A 19,280-nucleotide genomic window follows, 5' to 3' on the forward strand; every position below is an offset into this window, starting at 1 on the left:
CCCGTAACACTGTCATACACACCACAACAAAGCACTTTTTCTCCTTTACTCGTACCTATGAACTTGCATCCTCACCCAGCCAGGTGTTTGCAGCTTTAGACCAGAACTGCTGTTAGGGCAGCTCCAACCACTCCTTGTGTGCAATGTCCCAACCCGGCAGCAGTACCTTCTGGGACCGTATGGATTTTGATGCTAATAAAGTATCAGACACCACCATCTAGGTGGCACCTTGTGCTTTACAGCTGCAGTGCCCTATGCAGATGCAGCTCACGGTGGTTAGGGCAGCTGGGTTCTCCTCTGCCTTGGGGACCTGGCAAAGTAATTCTCTCTCTCTCCCTGCCTTAATTTCTGTTAAATGAAGTTTAAGTGCAATGTTTCCGATAAAATCCTTGGGGAGCTATTCATGATGCTACATCAAAGAAGGTATTACTGCTATTTCCAATTTGCATACACACACAAAATGCATGACAAAGCTGAAATGCTGTGCTGAAGAGCTGTGTTTTCTTCCCCACCATACTCCCCTTCATTTCAACCTGGCATTCGGCTGGCAAGTTGTCATGCCTGCACGACCCCCTAAACCCAGCAATGATTCATTTCATTATTCTTAAACTTAAAAAAGAGGTCTGCAAAGGCAGAAATATTTGTCCTTTTCTTCATCTTGCACACTGGCTGTGCACTAAGACCAATATCAACTCAATTGGGAACTCCAGTCCAGACACAGCTGTGAAATTCACCCCAACTTGGCTATAGCCACAGACATGTGGCACCTCTTCTAAGTCCCGTGACCAAAGAGTGAATCTTGGACATTAATTTTTAGAGTAAGGGCAAATTCGGCCCATCCACCTTGATTCTGTCTTCCAATAAACTGAATGGGATTTCTGAATATCTAGTAACTATTTCTGGGACCATCAAATGAAACAACATAAAGCAGAAATTCTCTGAAGTAGCTGTTGAGATTGAGAGGAACCACTAATTCTCCACAAGACAAGACCAAGGCTTAAGAGAGATGCTTCACCATCCATTGCCAGAACAGCACTCTAAGGATGTTCTAAGGAGTATGAGCATCTCTTTAGCAGAAACTGATGGATCCTTTTTAAATTTTGGTTTCACAGAATCATAAAACTTCATGCAACCATTATGTAATTGCTGATGAGACACATAATGTAGATTGATATAACATTCCATATGAACGTTTCTGAGATACTAAGATAAAAGAAAGGAATCCACTGGGCAGTGGTGGGTGGGGGTTAGAGAGAACAGGACACAAGATATAAGATTAGTTTTGAAGGAAAGAAGGTTATGCCAAGACCGGGTGGCATGTTTACAAATGCCACTTGTTACCTTCTTTTCCTTGTGATGCATTAAAGTCCCAGGCCTTATGTCTTTAACATGTGTATCATTTCTGGACTGTTCAGCATGACTGTTTGAGTTTACATCCATAAAAGAGCACTTCTGGAAAGCCTAGGAAATAAATACTGCAGGTTATCAGGAGACCAAGAGCTTTTACACAGAAATGTCTGGAGATGACCAACTACAAAGACAGCATTTGTTTTTAACATTCACAGCTCAACAATATTATCTACAAGCTCATGGGATAATAGAGATTTTTTAGACTATCAGACTAAGAGAAATAGGGCATGTCCTCCAGTCTGCCAAGATTGCACTCTAACTCATCATCCTGATCTCAACGTTCCCTGCAGGGAGATGAGCTTGATTTCTGATTTTACAGATGGGGAGATGAAGGCACACAGAGGTGCTACAAACTGTCCAAACTTAAGTAGGAAGCCCATGACAAACTTTGAGCTTGTGACAGTACCTACCTCCTAGTGGCTGGTAATCATGCAAGAGCTACATAACTCCACTTCTCCCCACACAAACTGTTATTAAAACTTTAGACCTGGAGACACGTGTCTTTGCCACAGTCTTCACTAATGCTCCAGACGGTGTCGGTCTCAACATATGGGCTTGTGAACCGCTGGCCTCGTACCATGTGTACCCTAGGGCATGGCCCAGACTTTTTAGCCCTTTATCTTGCTATCCTCTTTCCATTTCTCTATCCAGTGGGCTCCCAGATCCAGAGAAGCAGAACTACCACTGCCACCGCAGCGCAGTGCTGGCTGCAAGGGTGCATCACTGGGATTTCCGCAGGCCTCTGCTGGCACAGTCTGCCTTCAGTGAGACGCATGGGCAGGACATCTCTGCCAGCCAGAGGAATGATGGAGGAGTGCTTACAGAAGTCAAACACACCGTGACATGCAACAAGATTATATTTTATACCATGTATTAGGGAAATTATTTAATTCCTGGACACTCTCATGAAATTAATAGCCGTGATTACAGAATAGAATCAGGCCTGTTCTTTAAATATTGTACTCCTCATATGTATTGCCTCTTTGCACAAAATCAGGAAACTAACAAGAATGAAAAAAAAAATCCAGTGCAAAAATTAGGGTGTAGAGTTTCTTCTGGTTTTCCATTACATCCTATTTGTACGTGTTTATAGACATAAAGATGAGCTAAGATGACATGGAACTATTAGAAAACATAGGACTATTAGAAAAAGTAGTCTCGCTCCTCATAATACAGGATTTGGACTTGCCCCAGCTTACCCATTTGTGAGACTAGTGGTGTGTTTTTGAGTTAGGCCTACTGTCTACAAGGCATCCTCGAAGTCCTTCAGACTTTAAGTGACAAAGAATCCATCACTTCCCTTGGTAATTTGTTTATTTATCACCTTTGCTCTGAAATATCTACAACAGTGTCCAAATACAGTTTGTCCTACAGCAGCTGATTATTACTATGCCTTTTTCCGCTACATTAAAAAAATACTTCCCATGAAAGCACCTCCACATTGTACTCAAGTCTCTTCTGAACCTTCATAATTCTTAAGAGCCTTTTCAAATGGGGGACACATGGATATTTAAACATGGATGCAGCAGCCCAGTGCTGATCTCACTGATTCTGTACACAGAGATAAAAACCCTCCCTGTTTTCACATCTACACCCAAAGCAGACACTAACTTCACGGCAACAGCACTGACCTGGGAGCTCCTGTCAACTTGTTACTGCAACTCATCTTTCTTTCCAAGACACGCAGTTGTGGTCTGGCCTACACTTTGTTGTTCTTCATACAGACTCCATATTTCAGGGAATGTATTATGACCATCAAGTGATTGCTATCATCTCCCTGCTCTCATGCATCACTAGTTTGCACTAAGCCGATTTAAACAGTAAAGATTTTAAATGTATTTCCAGGCTGTTGATGAAAATACAGAGTGACACTGGGCCTGTAGCTGACCCCTATGGGACGGGACTATAAACACCTGCATGAAGGGCAGCACTTTCAGAGCCACACAGCTCTCAATCGTCCTATGATAGTGGGTTTTTTTGTATACTCTGTGGTGACAGATTTTTATCAGAATGTTGCATGATGTTCAATCAAATGACTTACAAAAATGTTTATGGGTATACAAAGCAGTCAAACCTGTTACCTGATCAAACAGTGTTGTTTGCTTTGACAGATCTGTTTTCGATTACATCGTGTTTACTAGCATAACTTTTTACATCTGTCCTTTAGTTTTTCACTGATTGAATCTCATATCTGATTTTCCGTTACTCTGCTTGTGACTGATATTGGACTAATGAGCCTGTAGCTCCTGGATCAAGCAGTTCACCCTTTCTAAAACATGGTACTCTGTCAACATTCTAAAATATACCTGGTTTTTTGGTATTGGTTTAAAATGAGCATTGCTTGTCCCCAAAACTAGCATTTAAACACTCATTCCCTGTTGAACTACCATGCTTAGTTCTCCTCCTCAGCTCCCCTCAGCCACCTTTCCAGACCTCAACCTGCACTTCATCGTCACCAGTTGCAAGGCAGCCGGGTTGCATTACCCATTAGCACACAAACGGGGGATAAGGGTAAACAGCTGCTCCTCTCCTCTGCAAACCAGCTGTTTGAAGCACTGGTGGATGAGAGCTGAGCAAAGAGGCAGGGTGCACTCATCACACAGAACAGTTACTGCTTAATATCCATGTCTCCTGTGCTGCAAATGGTCCCTGGGCAGCACCAAACCCACCTTTTAGTAGGAGGTGGACAGCAGGGATCATCTCATGTCGTGACAGTGCTCTGAAACACCCCAACATCAGAAGTTATAGCCAGTTAAGCTGATCGGCATCTCCTTTCCCCATGTGGGCATGGAAGAGGACAGATGGTGCCCCTGGGAAGCTGGAGCTCACTGATGGTAGCTGGAATAGTTAGCTTTTTCTGCAGCATCGCCATCACTGAACTAAACTGACCTATGTGCTATCAAGCAAAGGACCAACAAGAGAGCACTACTTCTATGCCACTGGCAGAGTAATGTACAACAGGAACAGAAGAGGTTTCAACGTTCAAACACTCAGGGAAACATTGGACCATAGCACAGAACAAGTGAGCACAGCCCGCCAGGAGCAGACCCTGTGTTCTCTGTTCCCACCGACGTTAAAATGAATGACGGGCTCTCAGCACATTGCCCGTCTGGTACTAAGTGACAAATGCTAGGCCAGGGACAAGAACACCAAATGTGCACCAATATTTCGCTTGTCCCACTTACATGTGTAAGATGCTTCAGTGGCAACCACTGCATTCTTGACCACTCAGCTCTTGAACAAAACTTCGGTGGTGCTTACAAAACATGTACGACCCAGTGCAATAAAGTGGGACCAGGTGAGAGTGGTAGACCTACTTTCTTTCATGTTCTGAGCTAGAAATTATACTGAGGCCCTAGAAATGATATCGGGCACAGGTGTCTTCATGTGCAACCCAAAAGGCATACCTGTAATTCTGCCATTATTTTATCTCCTTCCTCTTCCTCTTCATCTTTTGCAGCTGATGCTACAGCTTGCCCTGTGCTGCGAGACAATGCCTGATCCTCTTTAGGGGCTTTGGATTGTGCTATTTGCCCAGCATCTTCACTGCACTCCTATAAAGGGATGAGAAAGCACAGACAGACAATAGAGTTGAGCCTTCCTGCTGCAATGCAAACACAGAAAATTCAACATGATGCAATTCCCCTGTTGCAAGGTCTCTCTTCCTTTTTAAGTAGACTGCTGCTTCATCAGTTCAAAAGCAACCAATATTGCTGATGTGATAGCATGTTCACAAAAAAGCTTCCTAACTTGGACTTCCCTCCATTCAGAGAACAGAACAGATGGGGAAAGCAAGCCCAAAGAAACTAATTTGCAACATTTCTGTAAAAACGCTCTCAAATCTGGCCTGATCTTCCCCATCTGTGTAAGGCATGTTTTTTTTTTTTATTTTTAATCTTCTTACCACTCTAAATGAAAGCAGGCTGTGACTTGCCTTCTATATTGCTAGGAGTTAAGAGCAGCAAGACTTCTGTAGACAGAACTGATCAAACCATACTTGCTCATTTGGCCTAACAGTAGTGTTTCCTGATAAGCAGTTCAGTAGCTATCCATCCAGGACGTAGCTCTGTCTCAACTTATTTTGTGGTTTATAGACATAGCCCAAGCCTGGGAATGTTTCTCTGTGCCAGCCACTCATCAACAGTCTGACTGTCTAGAGTCTGAATCATCAAACCTTGACAGCAGCAGCCTCTTTTCTGGCTGCATAGATGACATCTCCTGATCTCGTTGTGGTTAGTCCTGACCCTGGCAGGTAACTGCGCCGTGGAGGTGGAGGAGGTGGAGACTTGCTCAGCTTGTCATTATCCTGTTCTCCATCAGTAACTTCTTCTGCAAGTAAACAGAGCAGCACAAAGTGAGCATAAGTGAAGGAGAGGAAAAAAAGATTTGCAACCCTGCCTGAATTGGAAAGGAAAAAAATGTCGTAAAAGGTTCTGCTGCTGAATATATATAAACAGAAACACATTTGGGATTCCAGTGGAACTGTCTTGAATGAAAGTAAACAATGCTGCACTTGCACAGAGAAACTGGGTCACTTTACCCAGAAATCTTCAGCAAAACTCCTGTCCTCCACACCACTGTGGCTGGGTTTCGGCCCTTGGTGTACAAGTGTGATAGCAGAGTAGACATTTGTAAATCAATTACTTGTAAAGAAGCATGTAAGGTGCAAGTTCAGCTGGGTAGCTGCTACAGATAGTGCTCCGTAGTCTCCTTTGAAAGCATGGCCACTAATATCGGTACTAGCAAGACACCAAACCTGGAGCCTTCTTGTTGTTCTCAGCAATTCTGAAGCAATCAGTACACATTTCTGCTCTGCCTGAGAGGTGCTGCTGGCAAGGTGCTAGGAGAGGAGCTGAAGAGTTTTGTCCATCTTATAGTTGGACAAAACTAGCTAGTTCAGACAAAAGCCGAGAGGGAAAATGGAAACACTGCCACCTTTGAACTCTGCAGTTCAACAAGTCCTCTCACCCCTCTCACCCAGCTCAGGGGAGCACCAGGGGCAACTACACTTGCCGCCCTTCTAAGACAGTATTTATTTCCACTTTACTTACTACTAACTATTCCAGGAATGCACAGTTTTGCCTTTGAATTATCATATAAGAGACCTGTATATAGTTTGCTAATGCACAAAACTTCAAATACTAAATACAACAGCTGAGCAGAGCCAGTTCTTGCTTCTCAAGGAGAGTCTTCCAAGAGAAGACCAGTTTCTCAAACTGGCATTCCCCCCACCGCCAATGCTTCCCCACCCAGCTGCCACTTCCTCTTCCCCACTGTCACTGGATGGCATTTTTTGCAGAGGCAGCGTTACCTTGCTCATGACCTGTCCCTGTGAGTTTCTGGTCACAGGCTAAGCATCATACATGGTAACAGCCACCGCTTTCACACTGGTGTTTACAACGTTTGTTTTCAAAAGTGAGAAAATGACCTTTCTGCAGCTACTTAGTGTTATATAAACAGCTGGAATATATATAATCCAGAAAGATAAAACCTCCTACTTTGAGGATTACGCAGCTGTTTAGGGCTAAGTGTTCCCTCTGGGCAAGTTATTGCATATCTGCCTGCTCCTGGGGCTGTGTCAGGCTCCTCCAGTGTGCCGGCTGGCCCCTAGGGCTGGACGGAGCCCTTGTCTGACCCGGCCTCATCTTTGCTCCCTTCTTAGCTCAAATGTTCTTTGAAGCTGCTTAAGCTTAAAGAAATGCTCAGTTGTATTATCTCCCTCCTTGGTAATCTGGCACTCACTTGCAGGACTGCAAGATGAGTGAACAACCAGATGCACTTTACATTAGACCACTTCTTTGGTCAATACACACAGCTCGGTTTTTAGCAACATCAGATGTACTTCTACCAGCCCAAGGTAAGATCTGCTGATAGAAAATCAGAGTAGTTCTCTAAGATGGTGTTTAGCAGGCTGATGTAGGACCTGTGCAAATCCCTATTCCTTTTAATGGGCTCAACCCATTACCCTCAAACTGGTAGTGGCTCTGACTGCAAGAACACCGAAGTTTTTTCTCACACTTAATAAGAGCAAGGTTGGATGAGAGACATGGAACGCACAGAGAGAATGATTCCTACCATCTCTTTCACATCTGTGAGACATTCATTCATCTCCATCTTCAAAATGGGAAATAAAAAGGAGAAACACGGGCAAGAGAAGTTGCCAGTGAGTGTGGCAGGTGCACAGACTATCAAAGGCTAATCCCCCTGAGATCCCTTAGCTGCAGTCATTAAGGAGAGGTTGTGATGGGGCTTGCTCACAGTCAATGGAATGACACTGGGCAAGACATAAAACTTCAAAGCTGGATTTCTGTTTTCTTTACTAAACAATTATATTTTCCCAATCTAAAAGGGAAGGAAAAAAACTTCGGAGGAAAAAAATTGAGGAAAAGACCTTATTCTAATACTTTTTTTTTCCTATGGCTGAGTTCTTCTAGCATATTTAAAGACGGAGGAGTAAATGGACAAGTACAACTCCCTGAGTCTCAGACTAGCCATGAACAAAAACATTACTTTATGGAACCTTCTCTGGTTCCAAACGGCTCAGCACTTCTGTGAACAAAATGGGAGTTGTTCATCACCAGCTGTTTCACTGAACTAAAGCATTCTTCAACAGGCACAGACAGACTGGAATTAATTTCTCCCACCATACAAATTTCTACTTGCTCCAAAAAAATCCAACATGTCTTAAAAAGATCTCAAAATAATAATGCCTGCCTTGAGGCAGCCTTTGTAGTCAGATAAGCAAACTGTCTTTAATGGAAGCTACTGATCACTCAGCACTTGCAAAAATCAGGGCATTCTCACATATGAAGGCACGAAAAGAAATGAAGGAGCCCAATTTCTAATGTACATGCTAGAGACATTCCCCATATTTTGCACTGAACAATTTTGGTAACAAAGATGAGTTAGTGTCAAGACATTAAAGAATTATTTAGAGAGTCATCTGCAAAATTGTGTAAAGTGTGTAATTTTACTTCGTTTTGTGCTTTCCAGAAGGAACAAAAAAGAGTTTCTTAATTGGGTTCTGTGTGGAGAATGGCTGAGACAATATATTCTGGCAACATGATCTATCTGGGTTCTGCAGAGATGCCAACAGAGGACTGTGCTAATTTATGGCCAAAATGTCTTATGCACTAGTAGGTAGGTGGTCTCTCTTTTCTTGTGTTGCTCAGTTTTCTAGTCTATGGCAGACTGATATTGGAATTTTCATCCTGAATCATAGAAGAGTTTGGTGGCTTGTAATACATTTAATCAGATATGAAGGAAAAGTTTTGCTGTTCCCTTATTTATGTTACTATTACAGGATTCATTACGCACAACAGAAGGCAAATGTCTCAATCTCATCAATTTCTGCTTAAATCTGCTGGTTACACACTGTGCAAAATTGTATTCTAGAAGTGGATTAGTTAAGTATGTGAGTTACAAAGCTTCTCTGATATTGTGCTCTGTACTTTTTAAAATGTCACAGCTCACTGCACCCATATGGTATTTATTTTCACTGACTTTTTCTATTTATGCCACACATTATACAAGATAATTGTGTTGATAGCCAGTAACCTCACTGAACTATGCCAGAACTATGCCAGAACTCTAAAATGTGGCGACAAGGTTCAACAGAATTTATTTTAAACATGTATATTGTGAAACATCCAAGGAGTCACAACTTGTCAGTGTTAAAGGTGCATCCAGAACAAAATGCTGGATCTGAAAACACTCCTTCCAAATTCTATATGAATTTGTCTACACAAGCCCCAGGGTATTGTTTTGCAGCTATTTACCACCTTGGCATGCCAGCACCTGGAGTGTAGCATGAAGCTCTGGTCTCCACAGCTCCACAAGGACACAGTGGAGTTAGAGAAGGGCAACTGAAGCTAGCCTGGGGAGGGAGCAGCTGGCCTAGATGGAGGGACCAGAAAGGCTGCAAATTTGCAGTTTGGAGCCTGTGGGGCAGGCTGAGACCTACCATGATCAAGGTTTATCCACAGCCTTCATGATTGTCAGACTGCAGAACATTAGAACTATGGGGAACTCAGTGACGCTAGTATGAGATCAGTTTAAAATAGATGAAGGAAAGCCTATTCACAAGATGGGGAGCTTGCTGCCACAACAGTGGGGATGTAAATGGTATAAGCAGGTATAGAGGAATTACTGGATAAAAGGTCCATAATGGATATGAAAAGGAGGAGGATGGGCTATTCCTTTTAATATCAGTTGATGGTTTCTGGGGGAGTAGTAGCAGACTGCAGAAGGTGGCCAGGTTCTGTGCTGCCCACAGATGGTACCTCCCATTGCCTCTGTCAGAGACAGACTGCTGAGTCAAATGGACTATTGCTTAAGTAGCTGAGTAAGAATTTTGCAGCTGACTCATGTTTGGCTAATGAAGTAAATCTAAGGTTTGTCTAAGACATCTTCTTTGTTCCTTGAACTTTGAAGACATTCAGACATGGACTTCTATGTTAAATTGTGAAAGAAATAGGACTGGAAAGACACCCCATCATCCTGCTACCACAAAGTAGCTCTACCTCTATAATTCTTGATCAATGCTAGTTTAAGTCTAAGCCATTCTCTCTAATGATGAGGATCATGCATCCTCCTCATTGCCTCATATAGCCTTCTTCAGTGATTCACTTTCCTTATCATTATGAGATTTTTCCCTAATACCTAACCTGGATATTCCTGGTTGCAATTGCCAGCTTCTCCTGCTGTTCTACCCACAAAAAGCAGGTTGGTCTTTTCTTTTTTAAGTAGATTTTTATGTATTCAGAGATTGCTTTGTCCTTCCTCAGCTTTTGCTTCCTTATGCTAAACAAAACCAATTCTTCCTTTTTTGTTCCCCAGAGATCATGTTGTTTAAGAGCTCTGGTCATTATCATCACTGTCCTCTTGACTCCCTCCTATTTGTTCCATCTTCCTTGAAGTCCAAAACATCGAGTTTGGGAATTTCTGTGTAAGAGCTCACCACTGCTGAGCAGATTTATGTGTCTTGTGGATATTCCTCTTCATCTCATTATGATGTTTGCCTTTTTTTGCTACAGGGTCACAGTGTGACTCACATTCAACTTGAAACTCAGTATATCTATAACAGAATGCTGACTGTGAAAGTCACTCATTCATTCCTACATTCTATCCACTTGCCCAAGACAACTGTGTTATATAGTATCACAGGTCATTTTCAGATCTTTGAGGGACTCAACTAAAACATTCGTTGTATTTATAGTTTAAGATTATGAAGATAGCAAGGATCATTAAGATCAAATAGTCTGAATTTCCACTTAACCTAGGTTCAAGGATTTCTTTAAGCAGATCTTGCATCATGCACAGAGCTTGTGCCTGAACAGCCTTTCAGAAACATAGTATTGCTTGAAGATTTGAAGTGGCAGAGAATCCCATATGGTCATAATTAAACTTCAGTGATTAGTTACATTCAGTGTTAAAATTTGACAGCTAATTTTTAATGTGGCTTTTTCTAGCTTCAGCTTCCAATTGCTGGAACTTGTTGGACCATGTTCTGCAAAGTTAAAAGGCCTCCTTACCCTCAGAAACCTTAGGCATGTCTTGATCTTCTTTTGATAACAAATATGTCTACAAAAAGAGCTTTTTAGTTTTCTGATGGTAAGAAGATCATTTGTGCTCAAACTCTTTGTGGTTCTTTCCAAAGCTCTCTGTAATGCTAAACTTTTAAGTGCAAAACTGAACACAGTATACTACATATAGATGTAGTATAGTATACAGATACTTTTATCTGTCAAAAGCAAGGTGTACTCTTACTCTCCGGCTCATGAGGAGTCTTTATCTCCAGAGGACAAACTCACTCTCTCCGTTGCAATACAGGGAAATCCATGTTCAGCTGGTTACCCACACTGACATCTGCAAAATCACTGCATCCTGTCCACAGGACCTACACTATTCCTCAGGGACATACTCACAGGTATGATCAAGGACACAGAAATCTTTAAACTGAAATCATTTGAGAAAGTAGGAAAAATAACCTCTCTTTTCCAGATATGCAATTCTTTAGCAACATTTACTCTAGCAAATCTTACCTGAGACTTCTAGTTTTTCCACTGCTTCCCCTTTAGGCAGGGCTGCTGGCTGGGGAGGCATCTCCAGGTTAGGAATTGACTTCATTATATTGGCCTGGGCCTCTTCTAAGAGCTTTTCAAATTCCTTTCCATTATAGTGATCGAGGTTTTGCCTTTTCTCTTCCCATTTCTTTTCAGCTTTCTAGACAAAAAACAGTACAACTATTTATATGATTTCTGTTGTGATCACTTACTTTAAAAAAAAAAAACAATGTGTGAACATTATAGGTCAATATGGATAGCTTCTTTCAGTTCTAGTCAGCAGCTAGAGGAAATACATTAACACTAATTGTACACTAGTTCTGACTTCCATTGTACTAGATACAGCACAAACACATGACAGACTGATAGTGGCCACTGTTCACTAAAGAAACAAAGGCAAAGTTTAAATCTGGGTCACTGCTTTACTATATCACACTGGTGATTAAAGTGCGTGTCTGTAATATGACATGAGAGTTCACTTCTGGGTTTTCCCAATATCTTTGTGTGAAACCACTGGAACTCCATACTTTTTCACTTTTACTACTCCATAATGAGGGAGATGGAGCTTTGAAGAGTGAATGAAATCCACTGATGCACGTGTTGCCAAAGAATCATACGTTATTGTTCAAAAATAAAGTATTCTTTTTTTTTTTTTAAAGGTTATTTAAAAAGCACAGTTACTAATTTTGGTTACATTTATTATCCTGTTGCTTTTAAAATCAGAGGGTATCTTCAGAAATACACGATGTAGGAGGGGTTAAGCATACAAATCCCCAGAATGCATCTGAAAAATCCCACTTGTAGTCTCAAGAGTGAGACTAGGAGCTCAGACCCAAAGAGAGGACAATTGGTTGAGTAGAATACACTGTACCTCAATTGATACAGCTCGATTTCTGGTGCTTGCACTGTGAATTTCCTCAATGAAAAGACTTTGCATGGTGGTGCCATTGACAGAGACCTGTGGTGCTGGCGTGGCTTGTGTGGGCTGGGATCCTGTTGCGGGCTCTTGCAGGGGGGCTGGTGTGGTGGCTGAGAGGTGGCCACCCACCGGCACACCTTCACTGTGGCTGAGTGCAGTGGGTGAACCCTGGGCATGGTTGACCAGGGCTGATGTGTGCTGAGACTGATGGATGACAACAGGCGAGCTCTGCACATGATGGACTGTCATTGTTGAGAAGGGGATGACTTCTGACTTGACGGATGGCACCTGGGACTCTGATGTGATTGCTGTGAGGTTTTGCTGTGTGTGTCCCTGGGCATGCTTGAGTTCCTCCTGGTTTTTCAGAGCATCAGCTGCAGTGGCCTTCTCCATAGCAGAGTATTGCACGGCTTGGGATGGATCCACACCTCTCAGCAGTCCTTCTGTAACATGTCTGCCCAGCCAAATTGAACACAACAGCGTGGCACATGGTTAGCACACAGGAGAGTCATGAGCAATACTTAACAATAAACTTTTACAAGGGACAAGCACCTATGTCAGAAACATCAAAATGCTGTTTTTTTTTCTTCCTGATGCTCTCAGTTGTGTGATTTTATAGCTTTCTCTCAGAGTCAGGGACTCAGAGTTTTAGAGAGGCCACACTAATTAGGATGGTTTTGCTTTTTAAAATGTTCACAAACCTTCATGGATGTACTGGCACTCTTTGATCAAACCATGAGTTACAGTGGGTTGATTTTAGAGAGAGAATGGAAATCAGTTGACTTAAATTTTATACGCTGCATCTAGCTAAAGGAGATGTTCCTGGACTATTAGGACAGAAAGTGGTAGTTACATAGAATGTGAGGTAGCAGTTTGGCAAATTGCCAAAACAAAGCCTTCAAATGATGCTTCATGAAGGTCTTGTCTGTGAAGAGTTGAGGATGTAAAGAGTCAACTATTTCTGGCAGCTAGCTGTGAAATTGTTGAGCTTCGGTGTGTAGCTAGCCATCAAATGCCATCAGTTTTTCCATTACTGAAACAGACTTTATGAGGCATAATACATAATTTCGCTGCAAAAAATTACTTTTGGTAAAACTTTGGCATGAATGGCTTTTTTTTTTTTCCCCCGCCCCCCCCCAGGCAGGGCGAGACAGGAAATAACTGTACTCATTTTTAAGAAAAGGAAACTAATATGAAAGGATATAGATATCTATCTACATGGAAAAATAAGTGACAGCTCTTAGAAGACCTGTTACATAAACCATTTTAGCCATCTGCCAGTACTGGCAAAGCCATTTTACATATGCTCCAGGATATATGGAAACAATGACAACTCTACATTCCTTAGAATAATGTTAGCAACAATAAGTTTATGACTTACATTTTCTTGTAATTGAAGCAAAATTGAGACCACCACCACTGACAGTTTGGCCTGATTCACTGGTTTTGAGTAGGAACTAAATCCAATGCCTATTACTTCATATAAATCAGCACTCATTTGCTGTTCCTGTATTCTGACAAACATAGCTAAACACTGGCACTTAGTGGACACAAATTGTATCCAATATTTCAACTTTAACACATCTTCCTTGCAAAGAACAGAATAAAGAATTTGCATGAATTCACACACATACTGAAAAGTATTTCTTTCTTTCAGGAGGTTTAGGATATCTTTATCCACTTAGAATCTTTTCCTGGTTTATTTCTTACTGTTATATTTTTGGGGCTGCCTGTTTTAGTGTCAGAGAATATTTCTGTTAGCTTAGATTGCTCTAAATGCCTACAGTTAATTAGCTCAGATATGGGACTGATGCCACTCTGCAATCTTTCTCATCCCGGTACTTCCCAAATCTGGAAGTGTTGAGTTCAGAGGCAGCTAGTTTCAGTCATAAGATCTTGATGACCAGGGCTGTTGGTCAGAACAGAACCACTGCACACAGCACAGGAAAGGCTAATTTGATTTCCCTTGAGAGGACTCTAAGAAGAATCTATAAAATACTGCAAGCAAGCTGCATTTCTCAGAATTGCTGGGGGCGAACCCAAACCCGAAAGCTGTTCCAGCCCTGTTTGAGGAAATTCTTTAGTTTTGAAGAAAAAAATAAAAATCACCTCCTGAGCATGGTAAGGATATCAGTCATGCTGCGCACACGTTTCAGCAAGCTGTCTAGCTTGTGTGGTTCTTCCTTTAGGAACCTCACGGCTTCTACCTCAATCCGCAGGATTGCACGCATTTTATTCTGCAATGTTGGGAACTCTCCTGTGAAGACAACAACTGTGAAGCTCAAGAGGAAATAATAAAAGCCCTGGGAACAAACAGGTGATGGGGTGAATGTTAAATAGTTGAGTGTCTACCTCTCTCCAGGGGCCATGCAACAAGCTCCTTAATCCCAACTTTAAATCTTTTTGGAAGTGAAAGTTAATGCCCCCAGATCAAAGGTAAAATTGTTTTCAGCCATTGTGCTCAAAAGAAAAGAACCAAAAGTAAAAAGGAAAAGTACATACCTTTCAGGGTGGCAACTGCTTCTCCCACTTGACGCAAAAGAAAGGCTCCATCTTCAACATCTTTCAGTGTAACTGTCTTGCTGGAAGCAGTGGAGTCCCTCTTCAGGTCTTCAACAAATGTCTCCAGCTCACTGGCAAAACAAAAAAAGTAGACATAAAATGTAAGCAGGACTTTCACATTACAATCAAATATGTGTAAATTAATGGACTGAATTAAACCAGAAACCTCAACTGTTGCATCTTTAAATCTGACACCACAGGCTGAAAAAAACAGCTGGGTACTATGAGGCGAGGTGAGGGTGCTGGACACTCATGTTCACAGCATAGGAACAGGCTTGCAGCTAGCCCAAGTCACTGATTTCTCTAACGGGCTGCAGATGTGCAGAGCATATTGCCCTCAGGGAAGCCACGCTACAAAGGGCAGGTGGGGTGGTGAAACACAGCTAACTGCCAGCCCTCTGGGGATGCAAATTCTAGAAGGGTATGGACACACTGTACCACTACATCCAGTAGTGGTTTGCACCTTGCATTTTCTCATTGCTATTGACATGCAAAGGAATGCCCAACAGTGAAGTAAAAACCCAAAACTTGGCACTAATGGTCATTTGATGCAACCTTGTTTATCTACCATGGTCCTGCTAGACAGGATGCAGGATCCTGTTTCCATGAATAGCCAGACTGAAACACTGTGTGCAGCTTTTGCTCAGCATTTGGATTCAAGTATGAACCACTTCAGATGTTTTTTCCTACCAGTGCTGTCCCGTGCTTCCTCCAGCTCCATCTGATGCTTACTCATCACCTTTCCTAATATTTTTTTCAGTGCTTCCATACTTCACATAAATTTTCACAATCCTTTAGACACATAAACTTTATTTTTGTTTTTGGGGGAGCCACTTTTTTTCTATTTAAGGCTGAGATCACATTGCTTTAGCTGGAGTTTCCACACAGAAGTTTAAAAATTTCTCAAAAAAACCTTGAAATGCATTATGTGCAACTGTACAAACACCTTAAAAGGATAATCTCTTGAATATTTATTCTAAGAGAAATCCACCTCTATTAAGATACCAAATTTACTAACATGAATATTCTGAGAAGCAGTTTAATTGCATGGTAGAAAACAATGCAAAACAAACTCTGAACTGAAAAATCAGCTACTAGTTTTAACCTGATTTTGGGCCTCATTTCTTGCATCTACTCAGGTAGCAGTTTTGCAATTGCTGTAAGAGAACCAAGGTATGGGCTGATTGCCTGAAAAGGAGTAGGGGAAGACTACCTTCTGCATCAACTGCAAGTCTTGCATTTCCACTTATTTCCCTTGCACCAGCACTGCCATGCAAATCCAGCACAAAATCACTTATTTCAGCCAGGTCACTTCCTAGATCCATCTCAGTGGACAGGTGACATGGGGAGGAAAAGAGAGGAGTAGGTGGCCAATAACAGGATAAAAAGGAGAAAATCCCTTGCAGCACCACTCCGCATTTAGGTCAATTTAAAGTGACACAGCCACACAGAACAATAAATGGCAATACAACAGCACTTCTGATATATGGAGAAACGGAAATGGTATCAGGATCTGAACATCAAGTGCACACTGCAAAGAGTTCATTTCAATCCAAAGACTAAGAAGAACTTTGGAAACTATAAAACAATCTTGAATTAAGAATCATAAGTTGCTTCTGAACAGATCACAAACAAGTAGAGGTAAATGATCCTGTTCCCATTTTAAGACCACTTCTTCCAAAGACTCTGCCTTCAGAAAGCTGGTAGAGTCACAATTTCCACTGGCACCAGCATACTGGCAGGAACCAATCCATTGGACCACACGATGGCAGCAAGGGAACGTTTCTCACGGTATTTTTCCAGTGAAGAGGCTGCAATAATGCATATCTGCATATCCTCCGTCTCTGTATCTGGCTGTCTTTGCAATAAAGGCCACAGATACAGTCTAGGAAGGAGCTGGAAAAAGAATCCTGCTTTCTGTCACTCACTATGATGCAAAGGCTTCTGCCCCTCTGAACGGTGCTCTACAGTGATGCATCCTCCCTACTCTTAATGCTCTGATACCAGTACTCAGGTTAGGCAGTGCTGCTTTGGGAATCACAGGGTATCCTCCCTCCCTTTTGCAGCACTGGGAAGGGAGCTTCTTAGATATTCACATCCAGCAGGCAACAAAAAAGGTAGGGGAAGAAACTTAAATTTGTTCATGGGTGGAAAGAAGAGAAAGGAACAAACACAGAATGATGTTATGATGTTTTGGTAGGTTTACGCTTGTTGGAAATGTAGGGATAAAGGAAAGACTTCCAGGTAGCTGACGATGACTTTCTTTCCCCTTTGTTCTTTGAGCAGAAATGGAAGGGTCATCATAAACCCCTTTGATTACATACAGTGATACTATCAAACAAGACAACTGATCCTGAAATTACTCAAGGATAGTGTTTTACACTGCCTCATGTTGGTAAATACAAGGGAGAAGAAGTTTCAGCCCTCTGGAGTCAAAGTTTGAAACAGGTCCAGTGGTCTGTAGCATTTCTTTTCTGTAAATGGGGAAACACTGGGCTTTATAGATTGCACTGAACAAACCCAATTAACAAGACACTCACATTAATGCAGTTTCAGAAGGCTAATACAAGATAAATGATTTTTCCTCATCGATGTTTTACACAGTGGAGCTGAGGCAAACTCTTACACTGAGATCTTTCTTTAGGCAAAAAAGCATCAGAAGATCTGTCTCAGATTGCAGCATCAGTGGAACAGGTTACAAAACAAACTGACAAAATTAATAGTAACAAATCACCCAGGCCAGATGGTATTTGCCCTGGAGTTCAATAGCAACTTGGGGGTGAAACAGTTGAACTATTAATGCTAAGCATCTAACTTCTGGATTAAAATTGCTTTGGCACTTCCACAGAGTAGTGGAAAGTGCCACAGATGATACAAATAAATTTTTTAAAAGGGGATGGGAAAAAAAGAGCTCTAGTGAGACTGACACCTACACTGGTGTAACTGACAGATATCGAAATAAAGCATAAGCAATAAAGAATTAGTGGACCAATGGATATGCTGTGTTAGGGAGGAATTAATGTGATTTGTGTAAAGAGAAGGTAAGCCTCACAAATCCACAAGGAAGCAACAAAAGCATGGGGACAAGCTATAGCCCAAAAGGATTTCAGCAAAGTATTTGAGCAAAAGCTTTCAAGAAAGCAAAGTTGCCATGGGACAAGAGAGGTATTTTCTCATGGGTAAAGTACTGGAAGGGATCAATGAACAGCTTACTCAATGAATGTAGTTTGCTGGTAGGTTCCACAGGGATCGGTGCTAGGGCTGGTGCTTTTCAACATATTATAAATTATTTAGAAAAGAGGGTGAATAGTATAGCAAAAAAACCTCAAAAGGATATTAGATTATTCAGAGGAATTAAATGAAAGGTGATTGCAGATGGCTGCAGATGGACCATCTGATACTAACTGACCAGGAAAAAGCAAAGACTAAATTAACTCCTGATAAATGTAAAGTATTATTTACATATTTTATTATTTCTCCTAATGAGGAGAAATAAAAACAAAACCAATACCACCTAAAACCAACAACCTCCCAAAACCCTAAGTTTTCATACATAGTAATGAACTTTGAACTGACAATCATCCACTGTGAGTGAGATGTTGTTGGATTTCCCTGGATTTACCCCTGGAGGTGTTCAAAAAACATTTAGATGTGGCGCTTCAAGATATGGTTTAGTGGGTTTAGCAGGCATGGTGGCATCGGGTATACGGTTGAACTTGATGATCTTTGAGGTCTCTTCCAACCATAATGATTCTATGATTCTATGATTTGTAAGGGAAAGCTTATGTGGAACATGAGGCCATTACCATGCCACTGTATGAAGTCATGGTGTGCCCACATCTGATACAGCTGTTGCAGGGCTTTCCTCTCTCCCCATCCCCATTTCACAGATGTACACTAGAGTTAGGAAGGGCATACAGAAAGGCAACAGGATGACAGCATGTATAGAAAGGCTTCTACAAGAGGAGTAACTAAGCAGACTAGGACTTTTCAGGCTGGAAAAGGCATGACTGGGAGAAAAGGAAGTGGAAAGGGAATGGGGGAGCGTCTATAACATCATGACTAGCATGGCGAGAGTGAATGTTCTGCTGTGCATGATTTAAGAGTTTGAGGATTGATAGACACATGAAAAATTCAAAAACAAACAAAAAGGGGTTCTTTCTACCCCCAAAATAATTACTCTATAGAATTCATTGCACCTAGATGCTGTACACAAGAAAGTTTACATAAATTTTTAAAAACATGTAAGTTCATGAAAAGTAAGCAACCCATGCAGGGTGTTTGTATATGAAGACACCATCTCTGACTTGGAAAATCTCTGAGCT

At 41.6% G+C, this 19,280-nt stretch overlaps 1 protein-coding gene across 2 annotated transcripts in view; it reads right to left on the minus strand.

The window, feature by feature from the left end:
- Positions 1-19,280, minus strand: part of KIAA1217 (KIAA1217 ortholog) — a 50,434-nt gene that overhangs the window by 4,467 nt on the left and 26,687 nt on the right. Inside the window, exons 5-11 of one of the 2 annotated variants that reach the window (XM_009700802.1) lie at positions 14,896-15,026; positions 14,503-14,650; positions 12,346-12,847; positions 11,454-11,634; positions 5,585-5,739; positions 4,818-4,964; positions 1,342-1,461 (exon numbers count right to left, since the gene is read on the minus strand). In XM_009700802.1, the coding sequence (XP_009699104.1) occupies positions 1,342-1,461; positions 4,818-4,964; positions 5,585-5,739; positions 11,454-11,634; positions 12,346-12,847; positions 14,503-14,650; positions 14,896-15,026 (1,384 nt within the window). The remainder of the gene's footprint in view (positions 1-1,341; positions 1,462-4,817; positions 4,965-5,584; positions 5,740-11,453; positions 11,635-12,345; positions 12,848-14,502; positions 14,651-14,895; positions 15,027-19,280) is intronic. The other variant, XM_009700803.1, reaches the window with a different exon arrangement.

Source organism: Cariama cristata, unplaced genomic scaffold (assembly GCF_000690535.1).
Source record: "Cariama cristata isolate BGI_N322 unplaced genomic scaffold, ASM69053v1 scaffold13045, whole genome shotgun sequence".
Taxonomy (NCBI): Eukaryota; Metazoa; Chordata; class Aves; order Cariamiformes; family Cariamidae; genus Cariama; species Cariama cristata.